General features: G+C 40.0%; 2 protein-coding genes across 2 annotated transcripts in view; one reads left to right on the forward strand and one right to left on the reverse strand.

Moving 5' to 3' along the window:
• Positions 1–733: 733 nt before the first annotated feature.
• On the forward strand, positions 734–13,034 carry LOC149016790 (Ikzf5 (DUF668)). Its single transcript, XM_089154853.1, has 12 exons — positions 734–1,141; positions 3,369–3,694; positions 4,006–4,098; positions 4,198–4,291; positions 7,808–7,901; positions 9,206–9,303; positions 9,466–9,535; positions 10,336–10,439; positions 11,280–11,396; positions 11,556–11,632; positions 11,812–11,856; positions 11,945–13,034. Exons 1-12 carry the CDS (start codon positions 824–826, stop codon positions 12,462–12,464), a joined length of 1,956 nt encoding a protein of 651 aa, XP_089010979.1. The 5' UTR covers positions 734–823; the 3' UTR covers positions 12,465–13,034.
• A 51-nt stretch (positions 13,035–13,085) lies between these two features.
• Positions 13,086–21,384, reverse strand: part of EMB3129 (GTP-binding family protein) — a 68,529-nt gene continuing 60,230 nt past the window's right edge. The window contains exons 8-9 of the mRNA XM_089154854.1: positions 13,909–13,966; positions 13,086–13,828 (exon numbers count right to left, since the gene is read on the reverse strand). Of these exons, the coding sequence (XP_089010980.1) occupies positions 13,702–13,828; positions 13,909–13,966 (185 nt within the window). The 3' untranslated portion in view covers positions 13,086–13,701. The remainder of the gene's footprint in view (positions 13,829–13,908; positions 13,967–21,384) is intronic.

Genomic DNA, 21,384 nt, shown 5'->3' on the forward strand with positions numbered 1-21,384 from the left:
CTGTGTCCTCTGTGGGGTTGGGTTTTGTTTTTCTCTTCGTCTTGGTGGGTGTGGTGAAGTTCCTTCTTCTTCTTCTGTAGCAACTCTAAGCCAACCTTTTTTTTCTCTTGTCTGTCTCTTGTTTTGCATCTCTTCTTGTGAGATTGAATCTTACTTAGGGAAGGCCAGAGCTGCAATCTCCTCTTCTGGGTTCTGATAGATCCAGCCCCTTCTGGCCTTCTTTCTCTCCCTCTTTGTCTGTGGGTTGGTTGCTTTCATTGATGTTAGAGAATGATTACCAAGGTTCGTTCTTTTTTTTTTTCTTTCTTTTTTTGCACCTTTTTGGTCTTACTGTATGTCTTGCCATTCTTGGGCTCGGCTGTGATTTGGGTTTTTCTTGTTTTGTAGTTATGAGGCCGTTGTGTTTGTTCTAGCCAATTGAGTCGTCTGGGTTCTTGTGTTGTTTTGATTCTGGTCATTTACTTTACTGGGGTTTTTTTCTTTTTTCTTTTTTTTCTTAGGGGGAAAAAATATGACTTCTAATGAATATATTTTGTGATTTACAGGTTGATTTTGATAGACTGGATTCTGAATAGTGGAGGAAATCTAAACAGTGGAACGTTTTGGTAGAGTTCGAGATCGGCCTTGCGAAGCCGGGCAGTTGTTATTTTTGTGCTTGACTGATTTAGGAAGACTAGGCTTGCTTTTGCTGCTAATTACTAAGTTCGAGCTGCTGAAGGGTCTTTTTCCTTTGTTCTTCTTAGTATTTCCAATCATATTCGTTTTCTTGTATGGGAAACCCGAAGAAGTGAGCTGCTTTGAATTTTCTTTTCTAATCGACGCCATGGGAGGGATTTGCTCGAGGAGTTCCTCTGTAGATAATGCTCCCGGTAGAAGTTCCCCTCTTGGCAATGGTCATCTTATGGAGCATGTGCCTCGAATGGCTTATCAGTCCCGTGAGTTGTTGATAGAGGATAATAAAGTCACTCCCTCCTCCAGTAGGGAAGCCATTGATAAACAGTTACAGGAATTTTCATTTCCGGAACCGACTGCCTATCCTTATCCTTATGAAAGCAATCAAGATGATATAATTGATGATGGGATACCCCGGTTATCCAGAGCTTTGTCACAGAAATCTAGATCAACCAAGTCCAAGGCAAAGGTAGGTTCAATTCGAATCCTTTCTAGCAATTCTTTCATTATCTGTCTCTCTTTTTCTTAAGCTAGCTATAAATTGATTCAATGTGATTCAATAATTTTGCCCAAAAGTAGATTGTTTGTATTACTGTCATGAGATTCCGGTGATACTATTGAATTTTAGCTAATAATAGCAGTTGTTTTATGTTTAGCAATGTTGAGTATTAAAGATGAGTGCATCATACCGAAAATCCAATCTCTTGTATGAAACCCATGTTACCAAGACATCTAATTGAAAAACAGACTGCTACTTTAGATTATTTCATACTTTCAGTTATTTCACTTTCCACCTTGACCTTCTCCTCCCACAATGTTTGTTCGCAAGGATAAAATATTAAAATGCGAAGTCGAGGATGCCCTCTCTCAAAAGCTATGCTATTTCTTATTTTTATTTTGCAATCAAACATGTTCAGTTTTGATTTCTCCCCTCCTTCGCAGCCTTTGGGAAGGCACCACATGCAGCTGCGCAATGATTTTTAATTGGAAACACAAGCCCTTCCCTTCACAGTTTTAGCTGCTCAAGTTGCCTGCTTAAAATTCTGTTGTTGCATTCGTAGGAAGAGTCCCATTGAAGGGGCAGGCCTTGGTGCAATGGTTAGTGGACCACAGTTGTAGCCTGAGGTCAATGCATCGAAATATATCTCAAAAAAAAATTGCTGGGGGGTAAGATTGCATAGAAAATACCCCCTTCTTGGACTCTACTTGTGTGGAAGCCTTTGGCACCCAAGTTCACACTTTAGTCCTGCTTTGGTGAATTCTATTTTTTATTGTTAATATAAAGAAGAGAAGGATGCTTGATTTCCTTAAGAAATAATTAAGAAACTCCACAACAAATTTATCCATGTTTTTGCACTGCCAACTACAATAGAGCTCTAGTATAGTTTCTAGTGAGATCCAAGTGATGCCACTGTGTTAGGAAAACACTTGTGCATGATTATGGAGCATAAGCATTGTGAAAATTGAAAACAACAATTGGGCTGTATGAATTTTATCTTATAATGTAAACTTCTGAGAGCCGCTCCAGTTGTCTGTCTCTTACAAAGCAGGGACAAGGATAATTCTCTCAAAACTCAACGTTTTGTCAGTTAAAATTGTTAACCTTGTTGAGATGGACTGATGAGTGATGATCACATTTATTTAGCAAATACTTGACCCTAAAAAAATTAATGATATATGGTGCAAAGTAAAGATAAGAAAACCAGATAAATTGCTTGTTTTAAATTAGACACGTTGGTGAGATAAGTGCTGGACCATTAACCAGGAATATTTCTCATAACTTACCAACTAGAGAACTGGTCTATACAAATCCATTATTGACTAAAAGTAGCAAGCCTGCAATCTATGAAGATAATAAATTCCCATTTCACAGAAACAGTAACGCCTAGGTTTATATATTTATTATAGTTTTTTATTATAAATCATAAACCATGGTTTTAAATGGTAATGGCTTCAAACAGAGCTGTTTGAAGGCGAGGATCCATGTAGCCGACTCCATTTAGTAGGTTTAAAGCTGACTAGTTCTTGTTGTTGTTGTAGTTACTAAAATACTAATGTAAACTAGAAGTGGAAATGGAAAGGAAATTTTTTTTTGCATCCTAGTACTGCAATACTTACATTTCCAACCTGACTAACACAATCAAACTTGGTGGCTGTGCCCATTACTATTGATTGCCATCCTTGGACATGTCATGCCTTGCATTGTCAAATAGGGAAATTGAACGATATTCTTTTGTTACTAAACAAATATACATTCAGTTTACCACTATACTCTCTGTAACTGAAGCAATCAGAATTGGGGTGATCATGCTGCTTCCTGATGTATATGCGGTGAACTCAAGAGTCTGCAATCTTCATCTTATTTTTTTGTTAGCTTAAGAATATATTTTCATTTGTAAACCTTCTCTTTAGTCAAAGACATTCTATTTCATTTGGACAAACAACTGATCATTGTCTTATCTGCAACCCTCGTAAAGGTTGGTAGACCTTCCTGGTGCTTTAAATGTTCCTGAATTGTTGATAAGCCATCAGAATCTAGCATGGGCATTTTGTACAGTTTGAAATCAATGCTGTTCACAGTGTAGGGCCTTTTGTCTTTCAGAAAATCGAAAATACTCCACGCAACCAGTTGATTTGGACTTCTTTTTGAAACCTTATTTCGCATGAATTTTTAATAATTTGGTGCACTGTAACAGGTTTCAGAGGTGAGCTCAATTTTGGGTAGAGCTGGAACTGTTGGGCTTGGCAAGGCAGTAGAGGTCTTGGACACGCTTGGAAGTAGTATGACAAGTTTGAATCCAAGCAGTGGATTTGTATCAGGGGTGGCAACCAAGGGAAATAAAATTTCAATTTTGTCTTTTGAGGTTGCAAACACAATTGTTAAAGGGGCCAATCTTATGCAATCACTTTCGAAGGAAAACATAAGACATCTGAAAGAAACTATACTTCCTTCTGAGGGTGTTCAAAATTTAGTATCAAGGGATATGGAAGAACTCCTAAGGATTGCTGCTGCTGACAAAAGGTGGGTAAAGGCATATTGGTAGTTTGATCTGATGATGAGTAACGATATTAACTGTTGGTCTGTTGGATCTGATTATTGTGCATGGCTGTGTACATACATGGTCATACCTTGTGGATGAGGGTGGAAGGTGAGCATGTAATTTTATTGTGGCCACCAACACTCGGCCAATGCTTGAAAGCACAGCCGTGTATGTACACAGCCATCCACAAAACCACTTGTGCCCTTCACCTTTTTAACATGTTTTGTTGCATATCTTTATTTATGCATTAATATGTCGGTATTCTTATTGGTCATTTATATCATGTTTACAGGGAAGAATTAAAAATTTTTTCAGGGGAAGTTGTCCGTTTTGGAAACCGTTGTAAAGATCCTCAGTGGCACAATCTGGACCGTTACTTTGAGAAGTATGCTAGATTAGTTTCTTGCAAGCTTCATTTTAGTCTTTCACTGCATTTTATGTACACATTATTCATGCTTTTCTCTGATGTTCTTATTATGATCAGGCGGGGTTCAGAATTTGCATCACAAAAAAAGCAATTGAAAGTAGAAGCAGAAGCAGTGATGCATCAACTGATGGCTTTGGTTCAGTATACAGTTGTGAGTTTCATATGCAATCAAACCAGATTATATAAATGAATGTAGAATTGTCCCCAGTCAACTGGAGCTGGAATTTGAGCACTTGAACTTTGTAAATCTGGTTCCCGACTTCCCATTTTGCACCATTTCAAAATAATCCTGTGTTATCTTTGTCATTGTTTTCTTGTTCCTGTAAACTCATACTCTGTTTGATTTTGATGGAAAATTTCATTAAAAATTCTGTGTTATCTTTCTCCTTCTCATCTAGTCCCTTCGTTTGATTGCATGCTTCTTTTGTCCTCTACTAGGTCTCTTAAAGGGAACCTAGAAATAGAAGATTCCTGCTCCATATGTTTGTCTGCTGTTATTTTATGGTTCACCAATAATGTAAAGCTGAGGCTAGGAGTAGCTTTGCCTATTTTCCCTGCTAAAGGGTCGTTTTATTAAATTAACTGAAAAAAATAAGAAATCAATACAGAATGAAGAGCCTCAACAGCAACATGAGAAGACAATGAGCAGAGCAATCAACTGCTCCCCCCCCCCCTGGAAAAGGAAAAAAAAAAAAAGAAATATTAAAACCAAAACCTGGTAAGAACCGCTGCCTCCCTTTGTAACTCCAACTGAATCGTCTTAGGAGTGGCTTAGTCTAATTAACCCACAAAACCAAACAAAATTAGTGACTTAAAGGTCTGAACCAAACCAACTGCTAAAAGTATGATCTGCTCAGGCTTGAATGCAGCTTGTACATCAGTAGGAACTGCTGCAATTTTCACTTGAATCTAATGGTCAGGTTAGGAGTTCTGTGGATGGTCACTAAATTATAAACTAATCACCGGAATAGGAACTTTTGGGCTGTAGGAAGAACTAACCAGCCGATGGCTCTCAAACTTGGACCAAATTATAATTGTTACTGCTGTTGAGACTTGTTTTAGAAATCACATATTGAAGAACATCTTTTAGATCATAAACTTGTAATTATCAATGACAATTTTGCTTTTCTGTGATTTATTGAATCAATGGCAAGTTGACCATAAGAAAATCATCTAGCATGCTCTGTTTCATCCTAGCAACCCCTCTAATATGAATCAAGGTGGAATGGGGAGAGGGATACAAGGCAAGGGGGCTAATGATTGTTTTTGGCAGTTGATGAACCACCCCATTACAGGTTTATGCCCTCCTACCAGCATTGGAGGTGCTAGAAACAGAGAAAATAGTCTAATTCTTTTTAACCCTTTTCAACATTAGGGCTTTCCATTGTGATGTGCTTTGTAGTAACCGAAGGCTGTATAACATACTCCACCCACCGACACACGCACACACACACACACACACACACACACACCCCCCCCCCCCAAAAGCCTTTCTTATTGGCTTTCTTGCTTCAGCATGTGGGGTAAATGCTCCCTTGCCAAATCTTGTGGTTCAAGCAACACTTGCTTTCATTTCCAGAGGGTAGCAAATTTCTCTCTCTTTCTCTCTCTTCGTTGTGTGTGCCAAAGAATTCAGTCCATTGGATCATCCTGTTCTTGAGTATTAGAATATGGAATGGATGTTTATATGGATAACATTCCTTGTTGGAGTGGCAGTTGAGCCCCACACGAGAGATGGCAGTTTCTTTGGATTGGATGGTCCTGCAGCATATGAGTTATAGGCATCAGGAGGATAGGGTAGTAAGTGGATTCCCAAAATGTGTCAGCCTCTATTTCCTCTCTATCTGGTGGTGTGTAGGTGTACGTATGCTACTGTTTTAAATTTAGTTCTTGCTTTGAATGATTTCATGGTGCAAGTCCTATCATAACTACAAGGAATAATTACTTGTAGGAAGGTCTTCCTTTCTGCATGTAATGATAAATGTGTTGTGAATCCCATGAAAAGTGGTTAGGTGATCAAATAAATTTTGGAAATTGATTTGTAGAGAACTAGGGATGACCTTGTGTTGAATTCCTCCACCTTTGATTATAAAAGTGGAGTGTTGAGTTTGATATGGACTCTTAACAAGCAAAAGCTGTAAGCCCTTTTCGGTTAAAGATTTACTTGTAGTTTATTCATGGGGCTAACTATAAATTATGAAATTTAGGGGGAGGCAACTAAAGTAGCTAAGAGAGAAAACTGGTGCTTGAAAAGTAAACCCAATGGAAGGGGGGGGGGGGGGGGGGATTCAGTCTGGCAGCTGTTCTGGGTTTTTCCTGTGTGTGCAAAACTGAAGTTGGTCGATGCACTGGGGTGAACTCGTGCATGAGCGTGTATGTGTTAACCAGCTATTGGCACATCAGTAAAATTGCAGTGGATGAAAATGCTTTGTTTTGATTTACTGTCTAAACATTTTTGTACCAATCATATTGTTCAACGAGCAAAAAAAGGCAGGATTAGCATTTTGTTGACAAAATTACAGAAGATGCTCCAGTAAAAACCTTATATGGTTTTTCATTGTAAGCTAACGAGTACTAATTTGAACATTAAATAATTCCAGCTTGGCAATTTTAATTGCTTATGAAGTCTTAAAATCTTTGAGATCCTGATTTTATCTGTGTACCCTATTGAATTTCTGTGGGAGCCATAGTTAAAGTGGCAGCACATTTGAGGAGTTTGGTGATAGCTGAATAAAGAAATAAATATACTTGATCAAAGTCTTTCTTTAATCGGAACATGCTTTTCCTTTGTTAGTATGGGTGCTAATTTTCTTCCAGCTTGAAGTTGTGGAAATAACTTTGTTCCCTTGTTGTTTATTTATTTATTTAAGGCTAAGTCACTCTTTACTTCTCTATTCTGTTTCATTTCCTCAATGCCTTTCCTTGGGAAACTGTCCTAGGAATAGCTCTCTCCCTTTCTTGCTCTTGTTCTTGCTTTTCTTTTTTGGGTGTGTGTGGTTTTGGGGGAAAGAGAAGAGGTCATCTTTCTTCTTCTTTTTTTTGTGTATTGGGGGGGGGGGGGAGGGGTTGTTGGAGAGAGAAGCTGTGTTTTTCCATAATTGATGTCCGTACTCTGTAGTGACCTATGGATATATGTTGTAAAATATTATGTAGAATGAGTATGATGTGTCCAATGAGAGACCAACTCTTCTAATGTTCGCCAGAGCCTTGGTCCTCATTAGATCTCACCTTGGCAGGAGCTTTTTGTTTTTTTTGAAATATTAATCCTCACACTGGAATGAAATTGATTCTTAAGAGTTAAGACATTAGTAGATAATATTGGGTGTAGTAGGTTTATAATTGAAAACCTAATGATGAAACTGAAGGTTACTTCTTCGGATACGGAATTATACCATGGTTGCATGCCTTGGACGATTTGACAAGATTATGTAGATGAGTATGATGTGCCAATGAGAGACCAACTCTTCTAATGTTCGCCAGAGCCTTGGTCCTCATTAGATCTCACCTTGGCAGGAGCTTTTGGTTTTTTTTGAAATATTAATCCTCACACTGGAATGAAATTGATTCTTAAGAGTTAAGACATTAGTAGATAATATTGGGTGTAGTAGGTTTTATAATTGTAAAAACCTAATGATGAAACTGAAGGTTACTTCTTCTTCGGATACAGGAATTATACCATGAGTTGCATGCCTTGGACAGATTTGAACAAGATTACCGGCGTAAACTTCAGGAGGAGGATAATGCAAATGCTGCTCAGAGAGGTGAGTTGACCTTGTATTTTCCAGGTGTAAGAGCTGCATATTGATAGATTGGAGGGCAGAATCTCTGAGAATTTATAAGATACTTATGATTCTCAGCAAGCTTCCTGGAGATTTTCAACATTTATTCCATGTGCAAATCTCTTCTTATTTCTGTATCATTTGCTTTAGAAGGACGATTTAAAATGTAACAGTTGGAGTGCTTTAACTCCATATAAGTGGTAGAAAGAAGTATATACTCATTTAATGCATGGGATTGACATTAGCATGTAGTTGAAAGAAAATCAGGGTTTTACTATATACTCCATATATGAGTATGGTATATATACTTATTTGGTTCCAGCATGGCCGCATCTCCACTTGTCTTTATCTTGTCAGAAATGAAAAAGATTCAAATGAACTGAGATATTTGGTGTCAGAATCGATATTAAGTACTGAAATTCAGGTGAAGTTGGGAAGCTTCATTCTTCCAGGGTGTCATCTTATGGTGAATGGTGAATTTTATATTTCCTTAATTATTTTCATCAAGGATAAATGCCAGATACTGCATTTGAAGAGATACCATGTTTTAAATGCTTATGTTGTTTTGCAATGTGTTAAACTTGGCCAACTTAGGGTTTCAATATTTATATGTCAGCATGAGCCTCATGTGAATTGAGTAATAAATATATAAACTCAGTCATATTCATATGAGTTAAAAAGAAAGGCATTAAACAGATTAGGATAATTTGGAAAGGAATATTTGCTAAAGAAGACTCTAATTAGTTTCAAAAGGGAGTTCCTAATAGTTAAAGGCTTTTCTTTCCTTCCCCTTTCTTCTGGGAGAAAATAGATGAGAATAGTCGGTCACCCACCAATTGAAGTGATAATTTTGATGTGGGGATGTAGCCTTCAACCATATAACAAAGAAAGACATCAATCTTTAAGTTCATATCAAGAAATACTGAGCGATTGTGGATGATTTATATAGAGGTGAGGCAGTGGTTGCTTGGAAAGGTGAAGGCACTAGGCAGACACCTTCTGAATCAAGGAGATAGAGACCTAGTAGGTTACTCGAGACTGTTGTTTCGTAGACTAGTTTGGAAGTCATACATTTCCATTTAATTAATGCATGAAGAACATGGTCCCCCTAGTTGCCATTGGATGAACTTTTCAAGTTAAGCCTGGGTGTTTGTCTATCACATAGTCCAAGGGGTGCCTAGACTTATGATTTAAACTTCATGTAGATTCTTTTCAGGTATAAATTGAGCTTCACTTTGAATTTTGAAAACAAGTTCTGACTATATTTTTCTTTCCCTAATATGTAGGAGACAGCCTTGCAATTTTGAGACAAGAATTGAAGAGCCAAAGGAAGCATGTAAGGAATCTGAAGAAAAAATCACTATGGTCTAAGATCCTGGAAGAGGTAGCTATTGGTGCTATTTTGTGGCTTTCTTACAAGAAGAGGCTCTTTGGTCCATGATCTCTTTCTACAATCGTCATAATTGCCCCAGTTTCGAGTTTTATTTGGCTAATTATTTCTGAGAAAATAGAGCTTTTTAACAATTTAATATACAATCCAATGCAGGTGATGGAGAAGCTTGTGGACATTGTTCACTTCTTACATTTAGAGATCCATGATGCCTTTGGTGATGCTGGTATTTATTTTGAATTTTTGACGCTTTAAATGAAATTATTGTGTATGCTCCTTCAGAGGCATGTCCTGTTATCATGTCTTTAACTAAAATTCAAATTGGTTACGCCTGTGCAAGTGAAACTTCTTCATTTGTTTTAAACATTGAGTTTCAAAACTAGGAGGGTCCTCATCCATTGCTCCCCCCCTGTGCCCTCACCCGAAAAGGGGGGAAAAAAGGGAAAAAAAAGGGAAGAAAAAAAAAATTCCTGTCTTTCCCATCTTATATGGGTCTTTGGGAGGAGTGCCCCCCCAAACCCCAAAAGAAGGGGGAAAAGGAAAGATCACTCTCTTTGTATCAATTTGCAAATAGTTTCTGACCATATTACCATTCACGAGCTCGTGATGGAATGAACTATAATAATTGTGCAAATATTGAGTATGGTCAAATATGCAAGTCTTCTTGGTCTATATTCCCTGTTTGCAACCTTGGTCTATTGGAGTTTTCTTTCTGGTCAAAGTTCTATGAAAAGGTGACTGTGGGATGTGGATTTCTAACTGGATTCTTAGGAGGTGCTCAGACTTGCTTTATAGGATAATTGCAGTAGCGCTTAGACTTGCTTCATAGAGGATGACTTCACCAATGGGATTAGATAATGTCTATTTTTCTTGTTTGTGTGCAAGCTTTAGTGCTATGTTGTATGACTTTTTTTTCTTCTTTTTCTTCCTATACTTTGGATTATGTATTAATGTTTTGCTCTGCTGTTCTTTAATATATTTTGGTTTGAGAAGAAGTGTTGATATTCTTCCAATGGTTACTTGCAGATGGTGATAAATCAGTGAAAGGACCTCAGACTACTAATCAAAGATTGGGTTCTGCTGGTCTTGCTTTGCATTATGCAAATATTGTCACTCAGATTGATACACTTGTAAGTTCTCAGTTGCTTTCCTCGTCTGATTTGTATTTTATAGTTGTGGGTTCAGGTTTCATTTCTATCTTTAGAAATAACCGTAGGTTTCTACAGCAATTATACTAATGACAAAAGGCTTGACAGTAAAGGCTTCTTTGCATGCCGGCTGAACCCTGGCTTCTGGATAATACAATTTAATCGTATCAAGTGCAGCTAGAATGCACTCTTTGCAAGAAAAATGTTTCATTAACCCTTATAAACCCATTATAGAAATAGTAATCTTAGTTTCAAGTCTGCATACTAGAGAAATACAATAAGGTCCTGTTAGGCATGGTAGCTCATTCAGAGGTTGGACACCTTGTTTAATCCTAAAGTGATTCTAGTAAATATGAGTCAAGTAATATATCTGATTAGCAAATGCTTAGTTCCAATCAACCAGCGTAAAGCTCTAGCAGCGAGCTGACAATCTTGAAGTATGTTTAGATAGCTGAGTTTCTTAAGTTCTTAGTTCTTACCCAACTAAGGTCATCCTCTTGCTTAAAAGATTAGCATATGCAAATGGTCGGATACTTGTGGGGGCATGTTCCATTTGTGAAAATTGGATCTCATCTCTTTAACATGATTGCAAATAGGCAAATTATGGAGGCAGTTTTTAGGGAAAGAGTAAACATTCTTCCTGCCTTTCTCCCTTTTAGATTATGCTTTCAGAGTTTTGTTCTCCTCTTTATTTCTCAATTGACTCTGTCATCATATTTAATTCTTTATCTTAAAATATTAGATGTCTAATAGATAATGGATAAGCTTCCTGTTATATGGTGTCATTAGACTTCCACTGAGTAAACATCTGGATATGACCAGGTTTCTCGTTCAACTTCCGTGCCTCCAAATACCAGGGATTCATTATATCAAGGACTGCCACCTAGTGTAAAATCAGCCTTGCGCTCCAAATTACAGTCATTTCAGGTTAAAGAAGAGGTATTCATCAATTAAATAGTTCATCCAGTGTTGCTCTTTCAATTCCATGTTAATATTCCTCTTGTTGCTTTTTATCTGCTAGAATTTATCTGAGAAGCACCTTCAATTTGATAGGTCAGGCTACTCAATTTTTGCTACTCTTTTATGACTATTTTGCAGCTCACTGTTCCTCAAATCAAAGCAGAGATGGAGAAAACTTTGCGGTGGCTTGTCCCAATTGCTGCTAATACAACTAAGTAAGATTGTTGGCATTTACTCACAGCTTCTTGTTCAAGTTGTGCATCTTTTTGTTACATCTACTGTATCACCTTTTTCTTTTCTTTAGTGGAAAAGATGTTATATCTCCCTGTTTCTGTGCTTATTCGGTTAGTAATTATTCTTTCTTCTTTGTGGCTGTAATTACTGTTCAAATCAGGGCACATCATGGCTTTGGTTGGGTTGGTGAGTGGGCAAATACAGGGTGAGTGATCCACTACTGCTTTATTTTCTTTCTTACTGTAAAAGTTCCAGAGTCGGCCAATTAAAAACCCTGGATTTTGTGTTTCCAGGTCAGACGTTAACCGGAAGCCGGCTGGGCAAACTGATTTAATTCGGATAGAAACACTTCACCATGCTGATAAGGAAAAGACGGAAGCTCATATTCTTGAATTGGTTGTATTGCTTCATCATCTTATCAGCCAATCAAGGTTTGGCCCCAATTATGGTGTAAGGTCTCCCATTAAATCCCCAGTACGGTCCCCCACACAGAAAACAATTGCAGTGCCCACACAGAAGTCCAGTTCTCCATCACCTGTGCTTACAGTCGAAGATCAGGAGATGCTGCGGGATGTGAATAAAAGGAAACTGACACCAGGGATAAGTAAGAGTCAGGAGTTTGATACCGTGAGAACCAGACTGAGCAAACACAATAGGTTAAGCAAAAGTAGCAGCCATTCCCCGACAAGTGGGAACAACAAAGAATCCTTGCCCCTTAGGAGGCCGTCTACCTTTCCAGTTTTCGATTTCGACATTGACAGGATCAAGGCTTTGGACGTCATTGACAGAGTGGATACACTAAGAAGTTTGTAATCTGGTGATGTTCCATGGTAACAGATGGGATGAGTGAAAGTGTTGCTCATATGTTGATGGCATGAAGTATGATCCTATCTTCTGGTTCGAGCGGCGCATGAGAGCCAATTAGTGATGGGGGAACTGACAAAGGTTTCCAAGATTGTATGTGGTCGTTCTGGGGGCATAGGGAGAGAGAGGTTATGTAAGATGATTAGGGACTCTAGGAGACCTTGCTGGAGGAGAATGTATAATTCCTTGATGATCAGAGAGATATGGTGAGTTGTATTTACAAGGGGTTTTAATTGTTGCAATGATCAGTGGACTGTGGAACAGTAGGTTCATCATTTGTACAGAAATTGTCATCATTTTCATAAATAATTCAATTTTGCGATTTTATTTCATTACTCATCCAATTAAGATTTCCTTGAGTTTTTTAAGCTCAGAAAAAACATACTTTTCTCATATAAAATCATTAAACAAAACGTAGCCCTTTTTGTACTCGGCACCAAATTTTCCAACTGACATCATGATCTAATTTCAGAATTAAATGAAACCCAGGCACTTGGAAACCATTCTGACTATGAAGGGGCAAATTGCTGGTGGAATTGCGATAAGGAACGAGCTCCACGTTAGTACCTTGATTGTAGAATAACCTTCAGATGGCAATCTTCATCACAGTTCTAGTTCTCCCAAAAAGAAAATTAAGAAGAAAAATTTGCAAGCAACAAGGAAAGCCATTAAGACTAATTGAAAGCCATCTCTATTCACAGATTGGAATGTGATACATAGCATGGTAATGATGTTAATGGCTTTAGGAATTATATCTTGTATTCAGTCGCTGGTAAATACATGTCTCTGCATAAGAGAGAGAGAGAGAGAGAGAGAGAGAGAGAGAGAGAGAGAGAGAGAGAGCTTGCTGTGGAATAGTTACATTATGCTTGTTTGACATCTGGATCACCAAATTATACCCTGAAGCATCTCATATGATGGTTGCAGTAGCAAGAAAGAAGCTTTCAGGTTCACCTTTGTACCGGGTACTACTGTTTTCTGGGCTGCAATGCATGAAGATTGGCTTTGCCAAAGTTACTGTTTTCTGTGCTGCAAGTTGCCAAAATTAAGGAGCACTAGGTGAAACTCCTTCCGCATATTAACAACGATAAGGCAGCCCACTGATGGTAATGTAATGACACAATGGTGGCTGCCCAGTAGCCTAGAAATACGACCATGAGCAGGAACAGGGGAAAAGGCCTCTAAGTCACCACTTGGGTGGCCTTTCCAGTGCAAACCATCCAAACTTCCCTTTTCGATAGTCAGACAAGACACGAAATGCTGCTTGATTACGATCTCCATTGAACAATTGAACTGCAAGCTTTGAAATAAATCTGCAATTCACATGCCATAATCAAATCAGTGATATGGGACTGTCCGTAGTTGAAATATTATGTCCAATATGTACACATACGTTTTACCACAGTGGCTGTCCGCATCTATCTTGTAACGGTTTTGAAGAACTTCTGAACCTACAATAATGAAGCAAGAACTTTTAGTATAATGGGCATAAAAATAAACAAGTTCTGTAAGGCTAACAGTCAGAAGGTGTGCTTTTTACATAAAAATTAGAATATATACATGTCCAGATCCATATCCAAGCTGCTGTTAGTAAAATAATTCAAAATGATTACTGAACAAATTAACAGGATAATGAAAACAAAACACAAGGTAGAATCAGAACGTATAAAAAAGATAAAGAAAAAAGACACCATAAAGAGAGAATCTGAAGGTAAACTGATGAATCAGTAAAAATTCAACACTGAAACTGAAGACTTAAAAAGCACGTATATGTTTCCTGCAAGCTCTGGCATTGCTAGGAAAGCTTAGACCTTCCACTTTGATCTTGTCATAACATGCTTTAGGGTTAACATTTCATGATTACATTTGAACGGAAGAGTATAAATTTCATGGTGATCAACATGGGGCATGTTCACATTGTACAAAGCGAATAGAAAGTTCAGTGACCTGAAATTCTGAGCCACCCCAAGAGAGGACCAAGGGACAAAAGAAGACTTAGGGTTGCTGCCCAGCACCACACAGCCCAGACCAGCAGCATGGAGTATTTTTCACCATCAAAGTCATTTTGGACAACCCTAGTCCAGTCCAAGTTAGTCTTGTTAGATGCAGAATTTTATTGGGGCTCCAGTCCTAACTTTATTTTGTCAATTCAGTCCTTGCTAAGAAAGAGTCTTGGTATAGTAGGAGTTCAATTGATGTGAACCAGATCCAGGGCCACTCCAGGGGCTGAAACAAGGCCTAGGGTGGCAGCCCAACACCCTACGGCTCTGCAGGACTTTTTGCATAAGTAGGAGCATCTTGGTAATTTTGGTCAGTTCTAGTTGAGTCCAATTAGGGTTAGTTGGATCCAGTATGCTAATAGGATTTCAACTCTACTGTTTTTGAATTTGGTTTTGTTTTGGAAAAAACTATGGAAGAGTCTTAGTCATGTTATGAGTCCCAATTAGAGGGGGATTCCCTTAGTTCAGTCCAATTTCCACAAGGAGTTTAGACCTATTCCATGTTTTGTAATTTGAATAATTCTAGGATGTGTTAAGTCTGAATCCTTGTTAGAATAAGAGTCCTAAGTCTAAAAAGAGTCCTATTTTGAATCACCTTCTAATGTTGAGTCCTAGTATGAATCCATTAATGTAAGGCTACAAATAAAGCCCGTAGCTTGTAAAGAGGACAGACTTGATTATTGAATAAATTTGAGAGTGAAGGTGATACGGAGAAAATATAATCGAACCGGGTTCATCCTTGGTTCGACCCTCGACCCCGGTCGGGAAGAAAGGAATCGACTCACTTCCGAGCGGGCCGGGTTCAAAAGGTAGCTTGCTGAGGAAGTAAACTAACTCACGCCCTAATCCGCTATGTTCGGAATGGACTAATCGTCGAAGAGACGGGTAGCAGCATTTGCGGCAGATGCTTATCGCTATTATATGGATAACTACCATATAATAGTCGTATCAACAAAGGAGTTATCTATTAGCCAAACCTAATACGGATCTATCACTCAACGGATCTATCCGTTAAGATCTGACGGCTATCCGAAGAAGGCTCAAATACATCCAATGAAGGAGATTCGAAGGTACACCCTATATAAGACATCACCTACCCACAAGGTAGAAGGACACATACAATCTGAATCATATTCTCATTATTCATTCATTAGCTCTGCGCTCAAGCAGAGCCGTTTATGATTAGTTCATCAACTGACTTAGCCTTCAGAGGTGGACTCCCGATCCCAATGGTCGGGCCACATCTGACGTTCGTTTTTGCAAGTCATACGCAGGAGATCTAAAGGCTGAGCAGATTTTGGACGCATCATTTGGCGCCGTCTGTGGGAAACGCTTCAGAAAGCCATGGTTACCAGATCATCGGCAGCAGCAGTAGCGGCTGCGGCGGCCCAGCGAGAGGTTGGCGTTCAAATTCCCGAAGCAAATAATCCATATATCCCTGAGGGAAGTCGACCTCTTGAAGTACGGGAAGATGGTGGACAGGGAGGTAATAATCCTCCAGATCCGCTCCAGTATCAACTGGATCAACTGAAACTCCAGTTATTGGAGGTGAGTCAGACGCTCCGTACGTTGACCAAGCAGGTGGTGGCGCCGCAAGCACCTGATCAACGTGATGCGGGAAGGCGCGCATTACAAAGGGAGCAAAGACTAATCGTGACCAGAATGTCGGTCAGAATTTCCGGGAAGGCGACCGGAGGCGAGAAAGGGAACCTAGGAGAACTGGAGAGCTCCCTAGGAGAGATGAGCGGTTTGAAGGACCGCAAGGAAGCACAACCGATTCAAATACGAGGTTGGGTGCAAGAGTACGAACTCACTCACCAACTATCAGGCGCGCGGTTCGGGAGAATGATCGTGTCGTCGGAGATCGATCAGCACATATTGGTCAAGAATTGGCCAATATTAATCAAAAACTCGGACAATTGGTGAGAGGGAGAATAACTGATGATATTTATTCGGTTATTTGAAAAACTCCGTTTGCCGAGACCATAGCCGGATATCAATTTCCTCACAATTTCCGTTTGCCAACCTTTTCCACGTTCGATGGTTCGGGAGATCCTATCGCTCATATCAATTACTATCAGCAGACTATGGCAGTTGCGGGTAATTCAGATGAAATCCTTTGCAGGGTTTTTGGTTCATCCTTGATGGGAGCAGCACAGAAATGGTTTTCAAACCTCCCGTCAGGAAGGATCGTGGATTTTGAAGAATTGGCACGAAAATTCATAGGACGATTCCAGAGTGGAATCCAGATCAAAAAGACCGAGGAAACCTTGTTTACTATCAAACAAGATAAAAGTGAATCGATTCGGGAATACCTGAAAAGATTTAACAGGGTCACAATGGAGATAGAGAATCTAGATGAACAGGTAGCTAAAACTGCTTTGTTCACTGGACTCACTAACCGATGGCTCTTGGAGTTACTACTTCAAGACATGCCTACCACTTATGCTGAACTGGTGCAAAGGTGTCAGAAGCAGGCAGAGGTGACGGAGATCTTGGATGCACGCCAGGGGGATAATAAAGCCTCTACAAAAGAATAGAAGGCCCCTGAGAACAAGCAGAGGCCGAAGGAGAATGTTTGTGATCGAGTTGGAAAGCCTCACCAGGCATCGCGGTAGAGATCTCCCAGCAAAAGTGAGTATACTCCATTAAATACTCCTCGGGCTGATATATTAAACATTATCAAGAGACAGAATATCTTGAAATAGCCTCCAAAGCTTCCCACGAAGCCTGGGGAGCAGGATAGAGAAAGGTATTGCCGTTTCCACAAGGATTACGGTCACTATACCAATGATTGCAGACATTTAAAGGTGGATATTGAAAGATTGATATCTCAAGGACACTTGTCCAATTTCATCAGAGGAAGACGAACGGAACCGCGAGACACAGGTAATAAGAGGGAACGTTCGGTTAGTCCGGAACGACCAACGGAGGCTCCTAAATCTAAGAAAGGTAAAGAAGTGATCGATGCTACTCGGTCGCCCATACTAACAATATTTGGAGGTCCCAAACCTGAGTCACTCCGGAAGCTGAAAGCCAAATCCAAGTTTGTTGGAACCGGAGAAACACAGAAGCGGAAAAGGCCGAATGGTGAGGGTTCGATCACCTTCGGTGAGGAAGATGAAAGAGGCGTCTGTTTACCTCATGATGATGCCATAGTCATCAAGGTAGAGATCGCACGCCGAGAAGTGCATAGGGTGTTAGTTGACATCGGGTCTGCTGCAGACCTTTTATCTTATGCAGCTTATCAAAAGCTTAAAGTGGATGAAGACTTGATGGAGCCCTCATCTACACACTTATATGGCTTTGCGGGATCGTCCGCAATAGCAGAAGGATTAGTGCAGCTAGATCTGTCGATTGGAAGCTTCCCTAAAGAGGCTACTGTTCGGATAAATTTCTTGGTGGTTCGAGAACTTCCGGCTTATAACGTCATCCTTGAAAGGCCATCCTTATCGAAGTTAGGTGCTATAGTTTCAACAAAGCACTTGAAGATAAAATTTCCGACAGAAATGGGAATTGGTCAGGTTTCTTCTGACCAAAGAATCTCTCGACAATGCTATGTAGCATATTTGAAGGATAAGGAGGACCCGAAGAAGGTAACTGCGTTACCAATAGAAGTACGAGACGATCGGGACGAGGCAGAGATGCAAAGGCCCAAGCCAGTCGAGAAGTTGGAACAAATTCAGCTGTATCCCGATAACGAAAAAAGAATTACTTATATCGGGTCTGAGCAGCTGGAAGAATTCAAGGAGCTGAAGTTTTTTCTTCAGCAAAACAACGATGTGTTCGCATGGTCTACGGAAGATATACCGGGAATTGATCGGCAAGTTGCAGAACATAAACTTTGGATAGATCCGAAGGTGAAACCGGTAATTCAAAAGAGGAAAAATTTCTCCATTGAAAAGCACGAAGCCGTTCGGGTTGAGGTTGAAAAATTGAAGAACTCTGGTTTCATTGAACCCATAGAATGCCCAGTCTGGTTGGCCAACGTGATGATGGTCAAGAAGGCAAATGGAAAATGGAGAATGTGTACAGATTACACAGATCTCAACAAGGCTTGTCCAAAGGATTGTTATCCGTTGCCCAGGATAGATCTGTTGATAGATGCCACATCAGGATATGAAACATTGAGTTTCATGGATGGATACTCAGGATACAACCAGATCCTCATGAACAAAGAGGATGAAAAGTTTATTGCTTTCATGACCGATCGTGAAAGCTTCTATTACAAAGTCATGCCGTTCGGCCTGAAAAATGCATGGGCTACTTATCAGAGGTTTGTCAACAAAATTTTTGAAGATTTGATCGGGAGAAACGTGGAGGCATATGTTGATGATATGTTGGTAAAGAGCACTGCCAGGTCAAAACACATTGAGGATTTAGCGGAGGTATTTTCAGTACTGTTAAAGTACCAAATGAAGCTGAATCCGGAAAAGTGTGCTTTCGGAGTCCCGTCGGGCAAGTTCCTGGGCTTTATGGTATCACAAAGAGGTATTGAGGCTAATCCGGCCAAAATACAGGCTTTAATTGATATGGAAGCACCCAAGACTGTTTGAGATGTGCAATGCTTAACGGGAAGAGTAGCCGCGTTGAACCGGTTCATCTTACAGTCGCGAGAAAAGTGCCTACCTTTTTTCAAAGCACTCAAAGATTTGAGGGCGCGAGGGAGGCGAAATGGACTGAAGAATGTCAAAAGGCGTTCGAAGATCTAAAGGAAACGCTCGGAAGACCACCGCTATTGTCCCGACCGGAAAAAGGAGAAATTTTGCAACTATATTTAGCAACATCCCCCTCGGCAGTAAGCGCGGTGCTTGTTCGGGAAAAAGATAAAAAGCAGTGGCCAATCTATTATGTCAGCCACGTACTACTCGACGCGGAAACGCGATATTTCCATATTGAAAAGCAGGCCTTGGCTCTTATGATAGCAGCCAGGAAACTACGGCCATACTTTTAGGCTCATCCAATCGAGGTATTTACAACTTTTCTTCTTAGTAAAGTTCTTCGTAAACCTGATTTGTCTGGAAGAATGGTAGCTTGGTCGGTCGAGCTCAGCGAGTTCCAAGTAAGCTTTAAGCCTCGAACGACAATTAAGGCCCAAGCATTGGTCGCGACTTCGTAGTAAAGACTACTGCACCAATTGAAGAGATTGTCGAGCCTAGTATTCCAACCATGTGGGAGGTGTACGTGGATGGCTCGAGCAATAAACAAGGAGCAGGAGTGGGAATTCTTTTGAAAAGCCCGACAGGTTTTATTATTTGGTATGCGTTAAGATTCGCGTTCGAAGCAAGTAACAATGAAGCCGAGTACGAGGCTCTAATAGCTGGACTTCGCTTGTCAAAAGCATTGGCGATAGCGGAGGTAACTATTTTTAGTGACTCACAGCTTATTGTCAATCAAGTACAAGGGGAATATGGTGTCAAAGAACCCCGATTGCAAAAATATCAAGAGATTGTGTAAACATTGCAGAAAGAATTCAGGAATCTGAAAGTATGTCAGATCCCAAGAAAAGAAAATACAATGGCAGATGAGCTATCAAGACTAGCTAACGCCAAGGAAAAGAATTTAGACCCTTCGGTCTATATAGAGTAAGTAACATTCCCAAGTTACCAAAAGAAGGAAGTATCCTATATTGAAGCTGACCGATGTTGGATGGATCTGATCGTGGAATATCTGAGAGATGATAAGTTGCCAGAAGATCCGAAAGAGGCGAGATTAATCAAGGTACAAGCAGCACGATTCATAATGCAGAATGGAAGGCTATACAGAAGATCCTATGCTGGACCCCTCTTAAGATGCTTGGGTCCCGAAGGATTGGAAATAGCTCTGGCCGAGGTTCATGAAGGAATTTGTGGGGCTCACATGGGCGGTCGGGCCCTGGCACACAAAATTTTAAGACTCGGTCTGTATTGGCCTAAGCTATAGCAAGCTGCTATGGAATATGTTCGTCGGTGTAGCAATTGCCAGATCCATGCTACGGTATCTAAAAGACCAGCTGAAACCTTGACGTCGATTCTAGACCCCATCTCTTTTGCGATGTGGGGAATCGATATCATGGGAAAATTCACCAAAGCATCCGGCGGAAGAGAATATCTAATAGTAGCGATTGATTACTTCACCAAATGGGTCAAGGCTAGTGCTCTGGCAACCATCACTGAAAGAAAAGTGGAGAAGTTCGTGCTCGAGTCTATCATTTATCAGTTCGGGATGCCAAAAATACTCGTGACCGATCATGGCACACAATTCGATAATCCACAATTTGAGCAATTTTGCGATACATATCTGATCGAGCATCGTATGTCATCAGTGGCATACCCCCAAAGCAACTGCCAAGTGGAGGTTACAAACCGAACATTACTTGAGGGGATAAAGAAGAGACTCGAAGCTGATAAAGCTTTATGGGTTGAAGAATTGCACAACGTTCTGTGGGCCTACTGAACTACGGTTCGAACTCCCACAGGAGAAACTCCTTTTAAACTGGCCTAGGGATCTGAAGCATTGGCGCCTGTCGAGATAATGGTTGGAACACTACGGGAAAGAGAGTTCGAGGAAAAAGCAAACGAAGAAGGATTGCTAGATAGCCTTGACTTATTAGATGAAGTTCGCGCAAAAGCAATAGCACGCACTCAACATTATCAAATAAGGATAACGTCACATTATAATTCCCAAGTAAAGAGTCGTCGATACCTAGCGGGAGACTTGGTATTAAGGAATACCTTATCTTCAAACCCACGCCATAAGAGGAAATTGGACCCTTCATGGGAAGGCCCATATATGGTTATTAAACCAGTCGGTTCAGGAGCATATAAGCTGAAGAACATGACAACAAACAAAGAGCTGGATCGTTCGTGGAATGCCAGACACTTGAAGAA

Source organism: Hakea prostrata, chromosome 5 (assembly GCF_041222555.1).
Source record: "Hakea prostrata isolate BN-2017 chromosome 5, UWA_Hpros_2, whole genome shotgun sequence".
Classification (NCBI taxonomy): domain Eukaryota; kingdom Viridiplantae; phylum Streptophyta; class Magnoliopsida; order Proteales; family Proteaceae; genus Hakea; species Hakea prostrata.

Coding starts and splice junctions, on each gene's coding strand:
- LOC149016790 (XM_089154853.1), top strand. CDS start 824: ATGGGAGGGATTTGCTCGAGGAGTTCCTCTGTAGATAATGCTCCCGGT. Junction 7,902..9,205: donor TGCAAATGCTGCTCAGAGAG/GTGAGTTGACCT, acceptor CCTAATATGTAG/GAGACAGCCTTGCAATTTTG. Junction 11,633..11,811: donor ATTGCTGCTAATACAACTAA/GTAAGATTGTTG, acceptor TGTTCAAATCAG/GGCACATCATGGCTTTGGTT.